The 20,618-nt window shown below is 40.3% G+C and overlaps 1 protein-coding gene across 1 annotated transcript in view; it reads left to right on the top strand.

The window, feature by feature from the left end:
- Positions 1-20,618, top strand: part of ABI3BP (ABI family member 3 binding protein) — a 520,855-nt gene that overhangs the window by 188,463 nt on the left and 311,774 nt on the right. The window contains exons 5-6 of the mRNA XM_082245218.1: positions 7,028-7,197; positions 10,062-10,123. Of these exons, the coding sequence (XP_082101344.1) occupies positions 7,028-7,197; positions 10,062-10,123 (232 nt within the window). The remainder of the gene's footprint in view (positions 1-7,027; positions 7,198-10,061; positions 10,124-20,618) is intronic.

Here is a 20,618-nt window from a genome sequence, read left to right as displayed (position 1 = left end):
GCATTGGCAATCAATGTCAAGGTTTGTTATTTTATTTTACAATGTACATGTAGAGAATTGCCAGTAGGCATGTTTTTAATGTAAGTTTTCTTTTCTAAACAAATTAATGCAGACAGAAGTCTCCATATTAACCATACAAGTTAACAGAAACAATTTACTTTAACCACTTAAGGACCGGAAGATTTTACCCCCTTAATGACCAGGCCATTTGTATCGATTCGGCACTGTGTTACTTTAACGGACAATTGCCCAGTCGTGTGACGCTGTGACGCTGTACCCAAATAAAATTGATATCCTTTTTTTCTTCACAAATAGAGCTTTCTTTTGGTGGTATTTGATCACCTCTGTGGTTTTTATTTTTTGCGCTATAAACAAAAAAAAAGCAACGATTCTGAAAAAAAAAACAATATTTTTTACTTTCTGCTATAAAACATTCCCACTTAAAAAAAATCTAAAATCAAATTTTTTTCATCAATTTAGGCCAATATGTATTCTGCTATATATTTTTGGTCAAAAAAAAAATCCCAATAAGTGTATATTGATTGGCTTGCACAAAAGTTATCGCGTCTGCAAACTAGGGGATAGATTTATGTAATTTTTATTTATATATATATTTTTTTTACAAGTAATGGCAGTGATCAGCGATTTTTAATGAGACTGCGACATTGCAGTGGACAGATCAGACACCTAACTGACACTTTTGAGGGGACGGGTGAAACTAATACAGTGTTCAGTGCTAAAAATATGCACTGTTACTGTACTAATTACACTGGCAGGGAAGGGGTTAACACCAGAGGCAATCAAAGGGTTAAGTGTGTCCCTAAGGGGTGCTTTCTAACTGTGTGGGGGATGGACCCACTAGATGAACACAGAGACCTGTGTTCCTAAATAAGAAGAACACAGTATCTCTGTGTTCATCTCTGACTGAACAGCGGTCTGCCTTGTTTACATCACCACACTACCGTTCTGTCTCCATGGGGAGCGATCACGGGTGGCCAGTTGATATCCCCTCCGCAGGGCCCACTGATTGGCTCCCCCTCTGGCCAATCAGCCCGTGTGCGTGCGCGCGTTCCCACTATCTGTTACATGAAATGATGTACAGATACGTCATTTCGTGTAATAGAGCCGACCTGCCGCAGTAAAACTACGGCAGCTGGTCGGAAAGTGGTTACCCTCTTCAGCCCCGCAAAGTTCATGACCAGGCCACTTTTTGCAGCATGGCACTGCATTACTTTAACCACTTAAGGACCAGGCTTACTTCTGAGTTAAAAGTTAAAAAAAAGTTAAAATCAGTAGTGTATGGCTAAACTCGCACCGCACAGCTGATCGCATGTAATGTCGGAGCAGTGCGCTCCGACATTACATGCGAACCCCGCACACGCACAAGTGTGAACCGGGGCGTAATAGAAATAAGCAGGACAGGTCCTCTTTAATGTAAGATCTGGGGTCAAAAAGACTCTCACATTTACACTTAAAAGCAATAATTTAAAAAAAAAATTGCCCTTTAAGGCCGTTGGGCGGCAGTGACGTTTGGCGTCGCTCCGGTCCTCCAAGGGCATAGAGTAGAGTGGGGGCCATCTCACCCTCACTCGACATTCTGCCTATCTGCATGGGGGATCAGATTGTTTACTCCGCTATCATTGGCTCCAGTAAGCGGGGAAAGGGAACTGGGCACCTCTCCCGCCACCCATAAAAGTGATCCTATTTCGAATCTGCTGCTAGGCAAATAAAATATATACTATGTTAAGGTATATAAGTAATACAACGCTGCCGCGCCCTACCCACGCCAAGTTAGAGCATCTACAAACTATTGGATATTTTTATGGAATTTTTATTTATTTATTTATTTATTTCGTTTACTAGTAATGGTGGCAAAAAGCGATTTTTTTGCAGGACTGCGATGTTGCAGCGGACAAATTGGACACTAATTGACACGTTTTTGGGGACCAATGACACTAATACAGTGATCAGTGGTAAACAATATGCACTGTAACTGTACTAATGACATTGGCAGAGAAGGGGTTAACATTAGGGGCAATGAAAGGGTTAAATGTGCTCCTAGGGAGTGCTTTTTTAACTGTGAGGGGGGGCTTAGACTGGGGGAAGACAGAGATCCGTGTTCCTGCTTAGAAAGGAACACAAGATTTCATCTTCCCCTCTCACAGAATGGCAGCCTGCCTTGTTTACAAAGGCAGACCACCATTCTGTCCATCCTGAGAACTATTGTGGGGTGCCGACCCGCTGGCTGGCTTTCGCTGTGTCCAATCACAGTGGAAGTGGGTCAACGGCAGTGCGCACGCGCGCCCCAGACGCAGTGCATGAAATCACGTACAGGTAGATGCACTGGGTGGACAATGCAGACCCAGCGCATGAAATCAGTACACGTACAGGTACGTGATTTCGCGCAGGAGGGCGGCTCTGCCACAGGATATCTGCGTGGGGCGGTCCAGAAGAGGTTAACTATAAAGTAATGATAATACAAATGAAACCCTGATTTCACATAACACTGTGCGCACATATTTATTATTAGATAAATATTAGATGTAATAAAACAAAATGCATTTGTATTTATGTATCCTTATTGCCCCTTTTCATCCCAAATCATCTTCATTCTTACTAAGCCATTCTTCGTATGGGTGGCCATACACGGTTTGAACCGGTCGAGATTTGAACTGTTACTGGGCAGGCTGAATGTATCAAGTTGATTGATTGATAAATCAGCCCGCCGGATTCTCTTGTGATTATCGCCTATAAAACAGACGTTTAACTGCTGCAGTGTGCACAAGGCCATGAAGTAAATTTGCTTTTGCGATTTTTGAATATTCGGCCTTAACCTGTTATAATTTGAAAACGTACTTACAAAACATATTTACGGGCTATTTTCTGTCTGCTTCTTTTACCTAGGCCTGATATTTCAGCATGTATGTCAGGGGAAGGGCTCACAGTTCCCAAGAGTGCATAACAAGTTCAGTTGTAGTTGTATCTCTGTTATTGACTCTGTTAGGCACTCTCAGAAGATAGTATGTGAGGCAACATCTGACCCAATTAGTTCAGATAAGTAAACATAGCTATATAAGGGGACTGATAAAAATATTTCATAAAGCAAAACTACACAATAAAAACATTTAACAGTTATAAAAATCAAACAAAAGCCCAATTTGACCTCTAAAGCTTAAGGCAATACATTTCATACAGATTCAGTAAGGTGTTAAAGCTCACTGCAATTTACTATTCTGTAGATGTGGGGGCTGCATTTGTTTTAGTTTTAGGCTTTTTTCTTTTTTTTTCACCTGGTTATCTGGCTAGTAAACAACAACTGGACACAACTCCTGTTTTAGGGTTGCTATGCTCAGTCCTTCACTGTATCTATGGAGGAGCAATGTAGCCAACCTTGGATAGCAAATTCTCATCCTTATTTTCTCCTTTGTGAATAAAGCTATTAAATAAATGTATAAACGCTGACCATTGTATGAACCCCTGTCAGTGGTAAATGGTTTCTCTCAGCTTTCTAACTACCTCTTTTGCTGGACAGCTTGGTCTATTAAAGCAAGTTAAAAAATAACAAACTTACTGGAAGGATTAACAGATAGTACAACTATGTTACATGGGGGACTTACATAACCAGGACTGTTGTGTTAATGCTGACAGACTGCACCATATACAGTATGTGGTTATATGGCTAGCAGCACTTGAATTGGTTATTTGTTCATTTTTCACATAGTTCCAAATACATTTAACAGATGTTAGACCCAATTTAACCACTTTATGACCGCCCGCCGCAGTTATACTGTGGCAGGCAGCTGCTCCTGCGCGAAACACCGTAGGTATACGTTGGCCGCTCGCAGACAGCTAGGAGGCGAGCGTGCACCGTTGGCGGTGCGTTTCTGCCCCTGCTCGTCAGCGGGGATCCCGATGCATGGGGCTGGTGGCTCCTATTGCCACCTGACACCCGCGATCATTCCCCGCCGAGAGAGAAGAACGGTCTGCTGTTGTAAACCCAGCCGACCGTTCTCCTCTCTGAAATGATCACAGAGTGCCTGTGATCATTTCACAAGCCACGCCCCCCCCCACAGTTATAAACATGCTCCTAGGTACACAATTAACCCCTTGATCACCCACAGTGTTAATCCCTTCCCTGCCAGTGTCATTATTACAGTAATAGTACACATTTATAGCACTGATTACTGTAGTAATGTCACTGGTCCCCTCAAAAGTGTAAAAAATGTCAGTCAGGGGTCCAATCTGTCCACCGCAATGTCGCAGTCCCACAAAAAATCGCAGATTGCCGCCATTACTAGTAAAAAAAAAAAAAAAACACAATAAAAATGACATAAATCTTTCCCGTAGTTAGTAGACGCGATAACTTTTGCGCAAACCAATCAAAATGCGCTTTTTTTGTTTTGGGAATGTTATATAGCAGAATGTGAAAAATATTGTTTTTTTTTTCAGAATTATCGTTGTTTTTTTGTTTATAGCGCAAAAAATAAAAATCGCACAGGTGATCAAATACCACCAAAAGAAAGCTCTATTTGTGGGGAAAAAAGGACATCAATTTTATTTGGGTACAGCAGCGCAGGACCGCGCAATTGTCCATTAAAATAACGCAGTGCCGAATTGTAAAATATGGCCTGGTCATTAAGGGGCAAATCCTTCTGGTCCAGAAGTGGTTAAATGGAGTTTCCTAAAACTTAAGCTAATAAACAAGTGAATGGTTCCAAAAGCACACAATTTACACAATAGCTTAACTATAAATAAAATATATATATAAAATATATAAATAAATGTCTTAATGGGGAAAGCTGCCAGGAAAAAATGACAAAGAATGTTTAGGGAAAGGGAGTAACTGCCTTATTAGGCCCCCCTTTACCTCATGGGGCCGTGGCTTATTCTCAAAGGTCAATTAGGGTCACATGGCCTTGCAGGTTCTGGAAGGTTAAGAAAGATCAAGTGAGGATTGGTCAGTTTAGGGACACATGACCTTCCAAACCTTCTGGAAAAGCTATGGGGCTTATATAAGCAGCCTCCCTGACAGGATTTTGCCAGTCACTTCAGAGGATTCATCGCTGGAAATTCCCCTTCATCGCGGCTGGTTGGTGGTGGGTCCCTTTGGTTTTAAAAAATAATCAAAGGGGAAATGTGAGAATATGTTTAAACTAAATGCTGGATTAGCCCTAGTCTTAGTGGCTGGGTTGAGTGTTGGTGATTTATGGATAAGTTTGATGCTGAAGATATTTAATGTTAATAAAGTTTGATGATAATAAAAAAATTTAAATTTAAACCAATAAACCAGGCCGTGGCCTATTTTGATCCATATTGCTGTGTGTGCTCTGTTTATTTGTGCATGTTTGCAGTTTTTTTTAGCCTGGCGCCTGCAGTGCCATGTAGTCTGAGCCATATTTTATCATTTAAAGTGACATTAAACCCCAAAACACAAATGTAATATTTATTTTGTGTTGTAAGCCCCCGTTCACATAGGGGCGACGCTACTTCGCACCGCGACCTCGGAGCGGCCGCCACGGACTTCATAACATTGAAGTCTATGGCGGTCGCCTCCTGGTCGCCCTAAAGAAGCTCCGGACCCTTTTTCTAAGTCGGAGCGACTTGTGTCGCTCCTATTAGAACGGGTCCGCAGCTTCCCTATGGGAGGCGACCTGTGAGGCGACCAGGTCGCCTCACAGGTCGCCTTAGTATGAACGGGGGCTAATGCATTCATTTTTGTTTTTAAGGCTTTATTTTTATTTTTTTATTTTTTTTATTGATCTGGCCAGTAACACACCTCCTGTCTTAGGGTGTCTGCATTGTGGATGAAGTAGTAAAGCAGACACCTTTGGCAGCAGCACTATCAGTCTGGGCAGTGGGTAGTGTTGGCAGATTTACGTGGACTTGACTAACAAATTAAAGTTGGACTCCAGATAACACTTTATAAGCTGTTACAGCAACATTTTGTTCCTTTTGGGATAGAGGTTTTACATAAAATAATAATAATTATAATAATGAATAATAGCTGACCATTGTAAGAACCCATGTCAGTGTTAAAGCAGTGTTCCAGCCTCCCCCTCCAAAAACTGTAGCTGCTGACTTTTAATATTAGGACACTTACCTGTCCTGCAGTCCAGCAATGTCGGCACCGCAGCCGATGTTTCCAACGGCTGTCAGGTGCTGCCGCAGCCATTGCGGTAAGGTAACCCGGCAGTGAAGCCTTGGGGCTTCACGGGCGGGTCCCTACGGCACATGCGCGATGCATGCTGCGCATTCGGATTGGCTTGGCGGTGGGGGGAAGGAGGAGGGGGCCAAATTTCTGAGTAGCAGCACCGTGGCGCCGTATCCTAGAAGTGAGGAAGGGTACCTGTCAAAAACAGGAACCCGTTACCCCCTCCCCCTGAAAGGTGCCAAATGTGGCACCGGAGGGGGGGGGGGCAGCAAATAAGTGGAAGTTCCACTTTTGGGTGGAACTCCTCTTTAAATGGTTTGCCTCAACCATCTAACTGCTAGTTTGTTTGGACAGCTTGGTCTGTTAAAAAAAGTTGAAAAATAACAGACTTAGGCTGGCCATACATTACACAATTTTCTTACAATTTTCTGTGCAATTTTCTATGCAATTTCTTTTAGATTTACCTTCAATTATGTAGTACAAAGGCCTGCCTTATAGGATACAATTGACATTTTTGTTTAGTTTTGACCTCCTATTATATGGTTTTTGGTAAATCTAACAGAAAATTGTACAAGAAAATTTAACAAGTATGGCCAGCCTTACTGGCGGGGTCAACATTGGAAATAAGAGAAAAAAATCCAAAAATAAAACAAATCCAGCCATCACATCTAAGAGCTGGTGAGCTACAATTTAATACAGTGTGGTTTTGGGGGTTTAATACCATTTTATTCTGTAAATCTTAAGGATCAGAAACTGACTCATCATCTCACACCTTTGTAACAGCAAAAGCATTGACAAGAGAAAATGAAATGATGGGTTTTATGAATTTATTGCTTATGCATTCATATCTAATTCTGCACACTTTTTTTCACACAGATTTTACACAGTTCGTTACAGAGAAAAAAATAAGGACTGGAATTTCCAGCTTTGTCCTACGACTGAAACTGTAGTTGACAATCTAAAGCCAAACACTGCGTATGAATTTTGTGTGAAAGATAACTCAGATGACGAAATATGGAGTAAACCTCAAAATCACAAGACTAGTCGTAAGTAGTATCAGTGTGTCCCATTTTATATTTGATTGTACTATAAATTTGCAAATAACATGATGAAAATATAGCTTTATTATTCTCCCTAGCAGGTGGTGGAGGCCCCAATGTGAAACCTGTAGCCAGGAAATAGTGCCATATATTGACTGTATTGTCTGCTTCACATTTGTGCATACCTGATGTTTAACCACTTAAGCCCCGGAAGATTTTACCCCCATTCCGACCAGGGTTTTTTTTGCGATTTTTTACTGTGTGATTTTAACGGACAATTGCGCGGTCGTGCGACGCTGTACCTAAACAAATTTGACGTAATTTTTTTCCCACAAACAGAACTTTCTTTTGGTGGTATTTGCTCACCTGTGCGATTTTTTACTTTTTGCGCTATAAACAAAAAAAGAGCGTAAATTTCGCAAAAATAACAATATTTTTCACATTTTTTTGTATGAAATTCCCCCCCCCCCCCAAAAAAATGTAAAAATCTAAATTTTTTAACATTTTTGGCCAATTTGTTTTCTGCTACACATGTTTGGTAAAAAAAAATCGCAAAAATCGTATTTTGATTGGTTTGCGCAAAAGTTATTGCGTTTACTAACTAAGGGAGGAAAGATTTCTGTCATTTTTGGTGTTTTTTTTTAACGCGTAATGGCAGCGATCTGCGATTTTTTTTGTGGTACTGCGACATTGCGGCAGACAGATCGGACCCTTGACTGACATTTTTGACACTTTTGGGGTTACCAGTGACATTACTGCAGTAATCAGTGCTATACATATGCACTGTTACTGCAAAATGACACTGGCAGGGAAGGGGTTAACTTTATAGGGGAGGGAGGGGTTAAGTGTGTCCCTAGGGGCGTGCTTTCTACTGTGATTGGCTGTGGCTACTAGTGTAGGAACAGTGATCAACGGTGCTACATAGTAGAACCGTCTGAACACTGTTTCTACACAGGGGAGAATGACAGGCGGCTTGTTTACATCAGCTGCCTGACTTTCTCCCTCTGTACCGACGATCGGCGAGTGACCGGCGGACATCGGGTCCGCCGGTCACATGCACTAACTTCCCTGTGAACGAGCCGCGGCGGACGTGCGCCTCCGTGGGCGCGCGCCCCCCCGCTATTGGCTCACAAGGAAGTGACAGGCAAGTGACGTATCGGTACGTCACTCTGCCTGGCCGGGGCTGACCGCCGCAGTATATAGTCGAGCGGCGGTCGGCAACCGGTTAAAGCGGTGTTGCATCTGTGGAAAAAAATTAAAAGTCAGCAGCTACAAATACTGTATATATAAAATATAGTCAGTTACCTTTACAGGGAGCCCGCAATGTCAGCACCCCAGCCGATTTTCGTATTGGCTGTCGGATGCTGCCGCTGCCATTCACTCTAAGGGAAACCGGCAATGAAGCCTTTCAGCTTTACAGCCGGTTCCCTATTGCGCATGTGCAAAGCGCACTGCGCATTCTCATTGGCTCGGCGGCGGGGGAAGGAGAAAGGGGATGGAACTTCTGAGGAACGGCGCTGCAGCGCGGTCTCCTGGAAGTGGGGAAGGGTACCTGTCAAAACAGGTACCCATTCCATCCTCCCCCCTGAAAGGTGCCAAATGTGGCAAAGGAGGGGGGAGGAAGCAGATGAGCGGGAGTTCCACTTTTGGGTGGAACTCCGCTTTAATTTGGAAAAGACCTATATGTCTTTCACATAGCGAGTTGGAGATTTATGACAAGTAACAGAGTTAGTACATTTTACACTGTCTGTGATGACTGCAGTTGATCCCTGCTCCAAGCTACACTCCATAACCCATAGACTATAGAGAGAAATTACAATGAAACATCCCTGCTTTGTTTTACACATACTGTATTAGATAACTTTACAATCGTCATTTTCATATATATATATATTTTTTTTTTTATGCTAATAAAGCATACAGCTCAATAATAGGCCTCCTGGTCTGGCTGTTTTTTGCTGGGTCTAATGATGATCCAATATCTATGGCAACAGACTGATCTCTTCTATTTCAATTTCCCTTGTGTACTGATATAAATATACAAAAGATTTACTGCCTAGAGGTGGTCAGATTATATCTACACATCCAACTGCCCTCTAAACTTAATAAGCAGCCTTTATGGCTTTGTGGTGGTAAAATAACTAGTATTTTATAACTAAAACACCGGCCTTTTTGAGTCCCGTAGGTTTCAAGCTGGTCATGCTCGGGGTTTAGAATTCTTTGGAAAAAAAGGAAGAGATCCTTAATCTGAATTTTTCCTTGCATATACAAATATTACTTAATGAACTTTGCAATAGTTTCAAAAGCAATGTAGCACCATTGTCTGCTGAATGAACAGAGGGAAATTTCAAACAACAAAAAAGATTGGCTACCTGCTTCCATTTTCTGAGGTCTTCCAAAGAACCTGTTTGTGCATGCATAGTCTGTGTTACCATGTGACAATCTCTGCATGTGTAATAGATATTCAAGATGCGAAAACTACTTGTGTAGATATACCCCTGTGTACACTTAACATACTATGCTTAGTAACCATCCTATCCAAATAACAATTCTCTAACTACAAATGTAATTTGTAAACAACCCAACAATTTGGTCCAGAACCTTACATTTTTGTTATATAGTCTTCTAGAAAATACATGCAATACACAGTCTAAACTCACGATTGGAATGTGGCTTATAATACTGTATATGTACAAAGGAGGTACAGTCAAATAAAAGAAAATAATCATCCATGAAATAAGTTATCTTGGAAAATAATCTGAGAATTACATTTGAGAATTCCATTCTCTAACAGATGTGAGAATTACATTTGTATTAGTAAGTAATATCACTGATTTCTAGTAAAAAAAAAAAATGTATTGTTTTTACAGCAAAAGGCAAAGAAAACGGGAATATAGAAAATACATACAAAATTCCAAAAGGCACTTTACAGGTATGTTGAAATATATGACATTTTGTTATCTGATAGCACTGATAGCAAACACTGTATGCTATGTAATATATTAATGTTAGTAATAACCTCCTGTGGGTTTATTCAGTAGGACAATGTAGTAATTTTGCACAAAGAACAGTCAGTAATCCAAATAGTTTGAAAAGATATAATTTTGGAATAATTAGTTCCCTAGCACTTTTGTAATAGGAATGGAGTTGTAGGTATGTTCTATTACCAAAGTTCCAGAGAAGTTCTGGTACGCCAGAAAATAATAACATGATAAATGTGCACTTAAACCAAATGAATAAGCAAACCATAATGGATGAATCTCTGTATTACCATTCACAAAGTTTCAGCCCTTTTACAGCATTTTTTCATTTATCGGTGATAAGATGTGCACTGCTTACATTTTCGTATAAAGATGGCTAAAGATGTGTGACTGCAGTGCAGAGGTATCTATAATCATTCAATTTATGTAAACCTTTAGGCCCTTGTCTAAAAAAAGGTATAAGGGGAGATCTACTCAAATTGGACTGTGCAAAATCTGGTGCAGCTTTACATATAAACCAATCAGCTTCCAGGATTTATTGTCAAAGCTTAGTTCAACAACTTGAAGTTAGAAACTGATTGGCTGCCATGTACAGCTGCACCAGATTCTGAGTGCTCTAGTTTTAGTAAATCTCCTCCATAGTCTCTTTAGTTTACATACATTATCTAGAATTCTGAATATTTGCTATAACCAGGAATCCAGGTCTGAGTCTTTGTCATAGCCAAAAAAGAGATTACAAATACCATTCTCACTATGTTATACAGTACATAATGCAATGGAAATGTCCATTTAATTTTGATCTATTTGACTCAATTTTGGTGCTCCAACATGTTTGTATATTTGTGCATGTATATCAGGCCCGGAACAAGGGGTTGGGCAGGAGGGGGGGCTGCCCTGGGCACAATCATTTATTGCAGGGATGGGGCGCCCTGACACTAACCCTAAGGGAAAGGCAGGGCAAAGTTTGCCATCTTTACCCTGGGCGCTGGGTGACCTTGTCCCAGCACTGATGTATATGCATGTACTGTATGTATGTATGTATGTATGTATGTATATGTATGCATGAGTGTGATGGATGTTATTTGACAAATTAGTTTACCGTAATCTATGAATGGCAATAAATAAAGATTGGATTATAGTTTCTAATATTTATTAAAAAGAGTATCATTTTAAAGAGTGTTACTCTATCTGTCCTGCCATGTTATCTGTTATTGCCATGAATCTTGGCCTCAACAATGGAGCTCAAAAAAAGTCTTGGCATAGTTGTCATGCCTATACATAACACAACTGTCATTAAACTCTCTTACAGCTGCAGGAGTACTATTTGAGCTTAACTCTTCATGTCAGTATTAAATGTATGGTAATGTTACTGACATACTACTGTACATTCTGAAGACATACTAAACATTTAGGATAAGAAAGACAGCAGTGTCTTTGGAGGATAGCATCCTATACTGTATATTAGATTTATACATCTCCAAGGATAGCATGATGCCACAATCATGCTATACCCAGTTATTTTTACTTTTCTGTGGTGAAATTTTAACATATAATGGTATGCAGAACCCTTTAATGCTCCTCCTCCCAGGACTGGCTTAGGCCTACAGTAGTTCTGCCAGTGACATTTGGCAGTTCTAGTGTACCAGGAACCCTGGCTTACAGTTTTTATTTCTTCACTCTCCAATTGAAGACTGTAAAGTTCCCAGGTCTGAATATTAGCATTCTGCAGCTGGTGGTGGACCATGGAACAAGTATTAAAAATTCCAGATATTGAAAGCCAAGTGCAATTTCTGTTGCCTGTAAAAAGCAGTTTGGTGAAATATCTATTGACAGTCCCAGGAAGCCAAAATGAACAAATATAGGCTCAGCTTACTAAGATTTAAAGTATGTGCTCTTTCCCATAGTAGTTTTTAGCTACTTTACTGTTGTTTTCTATTCTTATTGCAAGCCACTGTTGAAAATACCATCATTACGGCAAATAACAATAGTTATAGTTTAATGATAAATGTTTATTCATAAAGTTTGGTAGGTTAATGAAAAAATATATTGCACTGGCTAGTGGAATTGTAGACGTGTGTGGATGTCTGTATATGTATACGTTTCTAACAACTTGCTGTTGGGGCAATTTTATTTTTTTTCTAAAAAGGTTTCACACGCATGTTAAAATCAGCATTTGGAAAATAAAATGGTGGCTGTTGCAATTTTTTATGTCACACATTATTGGCCCAGCTGTATATCAGACTTACATTTCCAGGTAAAAATACCCTAAAATGAATAGTGGAAACAAACAAAATATAATACCAAATTTTAGGTAAAATATAAAAGAAGATGTTGTGTTGAGTCAATATATACTAAACATTTTGAGACTCAAAATTGTGCATGCCTGTGAAATGATAACAAAGTATGGTACTTGAAATATTTCACAGGTGACCCTTATAAAGCCTATGGGACCTAGCAGGCCTTACGCATGTTTGCATTTAAATATAGATATATCAGAGCTGCGCCAAGCTGACAGCAAATCAAAGTGAAAAAAAATAAAAGGAAAAAACATATAATAAAGTCCACGTGAATAGGTAGAATAAATAGAATTCTTTAAAAGTTAATTAATAGAAATCCATCGCCAGCGTTGGTAGGGATACACTTCTATGGATATCAGGACCAATGGTCTTCTTCCAGACCGACCTCACCAAACGTCATAGACAGGAGTATGAAAGGAAAAAATGCTCCAATAGAGTAAAACCTTTCAGGTATTTTAATAAAACTACACTTACACAGCTGTGTAGATCAAATGCCAAAACCTACAGTAAACTTGCCGGTAATACATTCAAACCTCCCCTGCTGGGATTGGTAGGGATGCGATGATGTCAGCACGCAGTCCCACCCTACGCGTTTCATCATAGATGATGTCTTCCGGGGCACCAATAATATCACATGGTTGAGTTGCTGCTTTGCACAACATTTCTAGATACATTTTTTTGGCATTAGCATGGATTTTGCAAATTTATTTTGCATGTTTGCATTTAAATGTATTTACTTTATTAAAATGTTTTAATTTTTTTTCATTTAGCTTTATTTCAACATAGCTAACAAGCCATCCTAAGTGATAGCTTTGGGCAGGTGGAAAGTACTCTTTATGAAAACATCAGTACTCAATTAGACAGGTCATGCTTGATTAGCTGTTTCCCTGGCTGTAGTGGTGAAACCATTGTTTCTTCTGGCTCCATTAGCCACCATTTACCATGGTCCTGGACTCTCCGAAAGAAGAGCCCAGGAACAACCACTGGTGTTGGCAGAGAAAGGAGGTACAGCCTGTCTCACTTCAGTAAAAGTGATCAAGTGGTTGTAGAACTGACCAGATCACTTTTACTAATCATCCAATCGCTGACTGTAACAAATTACACCAAGGTCATGGCTACTTGCAGCTAGGACGTATATATATATACACACAAAGGTCAGCAAGTGACAAATTATGCAAAGTAAACACCACAAGATCTGATTCAATAATCTAACACTAATTTTGTATCAAAAGCATTAAAATACTTGCTCAGGTTGCTTTATTGTGTGCCAGCATACTAGGTCTCAGTCTAAAGGCTTTTTTTTAATAATCTATGCCAACTGTTGTCTACCACAATGACTGCTATTTTTAGCAATGAAACCCACGAAAATCTGAAAGTAATGGTCATGTGGTTGATACAGAAAATAGCATATATGCTTAGTGAAGGGAGCATGAGTATTGACCAGGTGACCATCTATGCCAGTGTTTTTCAACCTTTTTTCAGTCAAGTCACCTTTTAAAATTCTGCACAATCTTGAGGCACCCCATTCTAAAATGTAAAAAGCTAAACTAATAGATTTACTTAATGCAGCAACATCCACATTGGGACACCCAACATTAGAAGTGATTTTTTCTTCTAAAGCAAATTCAATTTTGCACACACTGGTACTGACTTGTATTCCAACATTTCTTCTTCCTAATTTTCTCTCCCCCACACAGCTAACGTGACCCCAGAGCTAGCAGAGGGGGGCGGGTGGGGTCAAACAAGGATCCTGTACAGTTGCCCAATGTCCTCCTTATTAGCCAATTATATAAAGCGTTTTTAGGACACTGGCGGCTGGCCTGCACAGTGCCCAAAGCTGTAAGGCTTGCACAATAAAAACCTCTGGCTTTGTGTAACAAAAAAAGCTGGCTTGATCCACCTGCTGGCTTATACACAATTTGTGTTAAATTTGGGTTAATTTTTAAGCATTTTGCCAAGAAACCCACGAAGAACCCAGAAGGCACCCGGGTTGAAAAAAGCTGACCTATACCTATCCGTTCCCCTAATGTTGAAAAACATTGAAAGCCCATCTACAACCCAAACTTTTATTCTGTTTTGGACAGAATAGAACTGGTGTCATGATTTTTTTCTCTTTTTTTTTCCTTCTGTCTGTGTCATTATAAGACGAATTCTCCTTCACCTCGGTAATGACAGAATGTGATGGGAATTCTCTCCAATAATGAAAAGAAAAAAAACATTTCTAGTCATGTGAAGAAGGGTTACAATGGCTTTCAATGCTTTTATTGCTTTGCCTACCTTCCTGTCCCAAGGACAACCACATTATCTTACTTCTACGGCTGTCACAAGCAAATATACCAAAAATTAAAAGTCAGCAGCTACACATACTGTAGCTGCTGACTTTTAATATTAGGATACTTACCTGTCCTGGAATCCAGCGATGTCAGCACCCCAGCTGATGTTTCCATCCACTGTCGGATTCACAGCTGGTTCCCTACAGCGCATTCGTGGAGCACGCATCGCTCTTACTGGCCCAGCTGCAGGGGAAGGAGGAGGGAGAAGGAGGCAAGGTCCGACGGAAGTGGGGACAGGGTACCTGTCGAAAATAGGTACACGCTCCCCCCTCTGACCCCCCCCCCCCCAAAGGTGCCAAATTAGATAAGCAGAGGTTCCACTTTTGGGTAGAACACCGCTTTAAGCAACAAAAAAGCTACAGAGCAACTTTATTAATCAAGTCAACCATAATATATGGTAGAAGCTTTACATAATGATAAAACAATTAAAGTATGGTCCACAATCAATTGTTCACATAGTGAGTGCCATTCGCGCAAGACAGGATTATATAAAGTCTGACCCCACTCCATCCTCCTTATAGCCAATTCAATAATTTTTTAACGAAGAGAAAATTCCGCGCTAGGATGTATAAATATGTATATAAACGAATAAGTGAAAAAAGAAATGAAAAATAAGAAATTGGCTGCAGCCTACCACCTAGATATAATCCAAGAAGGATATATAGTGTATGGTGAAAATGTGGGGGTGGTGAGTGGCTCTGCCAGAAAATCCTACTATATGAATAAATAAGTGAATGGAGAAAATCGGATCCAAGGGTGTATCAATATAAGGTCATGGTAAAATATATAAAGGAAAAAGCAAAATGGTATAAACAATAAGTCACATATAAAAATCTGGTGAGTGACCCAAAGAGGATAAGTAATGAATAATCAATAAATAAACTAAATAATAAATTACAATGTTCAATGTGATAAATGAAAAGAATTGGATCTGAAAAATGTCACTATGGAGTCATAATACAATAAATAGAGGATATTTGCTAAATCTTTTTTCTTAAAACAATAACATATATAAGGTGCTGATAGTGAGAGGTGAGTCAATAGTGAGCAATTCTAAATATAAATATAAAGTGAAAAAATTGATGAAAGGTGCTAAAGTGATAAATATGACAATGTGCAGATCTCAAAGGAATCAATATAAAGTGGCTAAGTGCTGATAAGTCAGATTTATAGTATAAAGACCAAAAAAGAATTCCGTGGTATAATTGCCATCATCCCCATAGAGCTAGAAACAACAAAATGGAAGGACCAAGAGAGGCCCCGAAAAGCGGGACTATACCGGCATAAAAATGGTTGCAGGGATACAAACACAACACTGTTATGTATAAAACATATTCATTTTATTACAAAAAGATAAAAAACAGATATGACAACAAGACATACATACAGAGTATAAAAATTAAATACACAGGTCCGTGTGTTGTATGATAGCTGTAATAGGTACCAAAATACCACAACAACGGATCCCAGAATAAATGCAGACTAATGATCCCTGGATAAGCGTAAGCCTTTATAATATAAACTGACAAAGCTGTAAGTAACTCAAATTTGAATCGCATACAAAGTGACTAGGTGTGGAAAGTGTTAAAAAAAATCAACATAAAATATGACTAAGTGCTCAGGGAAATACAGCGTGATTCTCAGGATGAAATTTACACAGTTAAAACATGCGAGTCACACGTGAACGTGCTCCAGTGCTGGGGAGATCAATGTGATTCCAAGGAAGGCATATAATGGTGACTATGGTGCTGTAAACTGATCCTAGGGCTCTTCAAGTGTGGCCGGTGTGATGGGTCAAAGGGTGCTCCCCTCACTCCCAGGACCGCACTTACCAGAATTCCTAACCCCTACAGGGGTATTAAGCCTGTACTCCAGGCTGGGTATGGTTATATTGGACCGCAATCTCCTATCTCATCTCATGCTCCTTAAGGTAGCATACCAGTAAATGCAGGGGCGCTCCGGGCATATGTATAAGGAAAAGAGGCTAGTATAGTGTAGTACCGTTAATACAAATAAATATTTTTATTGAAAATGTATTCACATAACACTCTTAGATAAAAGGCACAATCTGAACAAACAGCTTGCGCTGTCTCGCTGTGTATTAAATCCCTTCTGGAAAGCAATGTGTTCCACGCAACTGGATGTGCGTTCCAAGAAGGCAGGAAGTGACGCAGTGACGCTTTACGCGTTTCGTCTAGCTGACGTCATTTAGATCAACATAAAAAATATCCAGCCCAACATCAGATAAATGGGCCATGCCACACCCATGCAAACCAGGAAGTACACTATTCAGAATTACATGACCAACAGAAGGTAAAGCCTGGTACACACTCATATACACTTGCTTCAACTTCAACGCATATTAAAGAGCATACCGCTTCAACATGCTTTTTTTATGTGTTCTTGATGCTTTTGCAATTGCTTTTGTGATGCTTAGGTGGTGCTTCAAAGATGCTTTGAATGTGCTTTTTTAAAACTTTAATCAAGCTTTGCAGATGTCCTGTGTGTGTGTGTTGATATCTCATACCTGCAATACCTCCAAAACAAAGCGAAGCTAAAGCTGAATCAAAGCCTCTCAAAAGCTGCAGGTGCTTCAAGCAAACTTTGCCATAGACTTCTCTGGAGGCTTTGAAGACACTTTGAAGCACCACTAAAGTGACAGGGGTATAATTCCTGGAGCGAAGTGAAGCAAAGCAAACACAACATGTGAACAGGACTGCAAGCTAACCATTTCATTTAGTGACAGGTGCTTTGATTGGCATTTAGAGTGCTTTAAAAAAGTGTGTCCAATGACATGTTTTGAAGCAATTTTAAACAAGTCCTAACAGTTGTTTATTTTCATTCAACCTAGCGGACTGAACTAAAAAAAAAAAAACTGAAGAACTCAGTCTCAGAGTCTCGGAGGAGCCCCTGGGAGGAGCCACTGTACTAACTGTGCAATGTTTGTACAGAAATCTCCCCCACTGAGCTATTGTAGTCTGACAGGGGGACGCTCCCCCAGAACACACCGGTCACACCAGTGGCTGAGAGTGCTGATCTGGTGCTGGTCCCTTGAAAAGTGATACTGTAATGCAGGGGTGGAAAAATTAAATTTTATTGTGGGCCACATCAGCAGTATGGTTGCCCTCAAAGGGCTGGTTGTATCTGTAAGACTATCCAAATTTATCCAAGGCTTTTTTTCCTCAAAAAATAGTTGCAGGAACTCAACTACACACCCACTGAACTTCACTGAATAGTGGGTGTGGCCAAACTGCACTAACAGTGGGAGGATCTTAAAGAGACAAATACCAAGAGTGCATTATGTGTGGAGCTGAGGGGTGCGCTACACGCAGAGTTAAGGGGTGCACTACATGCAGAGTTGAGGGGTGCGTTACAGGCAGAGTTGAGGGGTGCGCTACAGGCAGAGTTCATGGGTGCACTACACACAGAGTTCAGAGATGCGCTAAACACACAGTTCATGGATGTGCTACATGCAGAGTTTGGGGGTGTGCTGTATACAGATTGCAGTGTTGAGGAGTGCGCTACTTACACAGTGCACAGTTTAGGGGTTTGCTAAGAACAATGTGAAAAATTCAGCTCTCTTTCACAGGCTGTTAACCTCTTACTTTCACCCCTCCCCGCCAAGTATCCATAGCAGAGTGGATAAAAGGTAACAAACGTTCCCATGAAAAAACCCCTTGTACCCACCCAAATTTTCAGAAAAGCGTCAACCTCGCTGGTTCAAATCCCAACCACGACAGTACCTGCCTGAATTTTGCATGCTCTCCCTGTGCCTGCGTGGGTTTCCTCTGGGTACTCCGGTTTTCTCCCACACTCCAAAGGCATATTAACTGGTTATTTGGCTCCTGTCTAAATTGGCCCTAGTAGGTGAAAGTATGAATGTGAGTTAGAGACCTTAGATTATAAGCTCCTTGAGGGCAAGAATGCACATCATATATGTGAGGAGCTGCCCAAATTGACAACGCTATATAATTACCTGTAATAAATTCTAATAATAAACATCCAGAGACAAATTCTCTGTGTAAATTGTTTGCATTGCTCTCTTGTGGGCTCAGAAAACAAAATAATGTTCTACTATCCAAATAATCTTCTTCAAACCTATGAGAGGAAGTTAAATAATAATAAACTGACAGATAGAGACAAACAGATGGGAACCTTCTGATGTAAGGGGTAAAACTCCGATGTATACAGAGACCTCTGAGGTGAAGTGGAGGATATAGGGGAGCTTAAAATGGGTAAGGGAGGACACTGATGTAAAGGGAGAATTCTGATGTGAAGGGTAGGACTATGATAAATAGAGTGTTTTTAATGTTGGGGGGGCTCTAAACTATAGGAGCCTTATGATGTTAAGAGATGGACTTTGATGTATAGGAACAATCTTCTGATGTGAAGTGAATGGCTGTAAGAAATAAATAATTTGTTCAGTAAGGTTATAGCCAGTATATTTTTTTCAAACCATGGTATGTCAACTAGACTGTTCCTTCCAGAAACAAAATCAGCTACAGCCCTTTTAAGGACTCATTTCAATAGGCGCTTTTTTCAAACACTGAATTTGCTAATCAAAACATAAACACATGCGTTCAAATGCCAAACGCAGGGTTTGAGAGGAAAAGACTGTGTTTCAACTGCCTAGCTGGCAGTTTAAACAAATTTCAGTAGGACATCCTGTGACCATCAGAGCACAACACAAAGCAAATAAATGCAGCCCTTTAAATGCCTTTTGTACTGCACAGATAAAGCCAATGAATTTTGCTTGGCCTGCATTTGACGTGCATTCAAAATGCATGTCAAAAATAGGAAAATAAATAAAGTCCATCAACTTGAGCGCTAAACCTATTAACATAGATGCACTATTTAAACCGCGCAGATGAATAGCATTTCTAAATAGACTTAGAGAGTCATCAGGTGACACAAATGATCTGGACACTTTTTCCCCACACTGTATATTCCTTGTACTAGGTCCACAAGGAAAGAAAATTGCTGAAGAGAGAATTAGCAATTAGGTTAAAATGTTGTAGAACTGCCAGGCAGACAACTCGTTTTTAGCCAAATATTAAATATCAAGCAACACAAGAAGAGTTGACAGAGAAGTCATTCAATAGGAGGAGACTTGGAAGATGAACAATTATTTGTGTATAAAACTCATCTATTCAACTATTACTAACATGAAATAAAATTCTCATAGTGCAAAAGTATTTACCCAAACAGAAGTTGACAACTTAGGCCCTATTCACACGGACGGTCAGTGGACATGCATTCGCTGACACTCGCTGGCATCCAATCCAGTCCGCTAAAAAACAGACGGATGGGGATCTGTTTCCCATCTCTCCAGCGGAACGGACCAGATGACAGTGAGAAGGAAATGTACAGGCAGTCTGTTTCCATCTGACTGCCCCATAGAGAACAGCGGGCTGTGTTCATGGAGCTTACACGGATCTGTCATCCACCTGCTCAGTGGGGATCAGCGGACACATTACCTGCTGAGGTGGACTCCAATGGAGCCTGAACCATGTGTAAGAGGCCTAAAATCTTTACCAGTTTGCTAAACCTGCAATGCCATTACACCAGCTGATCTCTGTGTAGTTAAAATCTCTAATTCATTCTAAATATCGTACTCTGAATAGCCTTCTCTATTTCTGTAAGTTAACCCAAGATTCATGCCAAACCTCAGAACACCACCTGCTATGCCAGGAATCACCAACTCCAACTGATCCTGCCACATCAGTAAATATCTGTAGGTTCAGCAGTGACAAACTCTTTCTGCCAAATAGATCTCCTGTTAAATGACAAAGGGACCACCAACAAATCCTCTGTCA

Source organism: Pelophylax lessonae, assembly GCF_965119305.1.
Source record: "Pelophylax lessonae genome assembly, chromosome: 2".
NCBI classification, from domain to species: Eukaryota; Metazoa; Chordata; class Amphibia; order Anura; family Ranidae; genus Pelophylax; species Pelophylax lessonae.
This window is presented reverse-complemented; position numbering and strand designations above follow the sequence as displayed.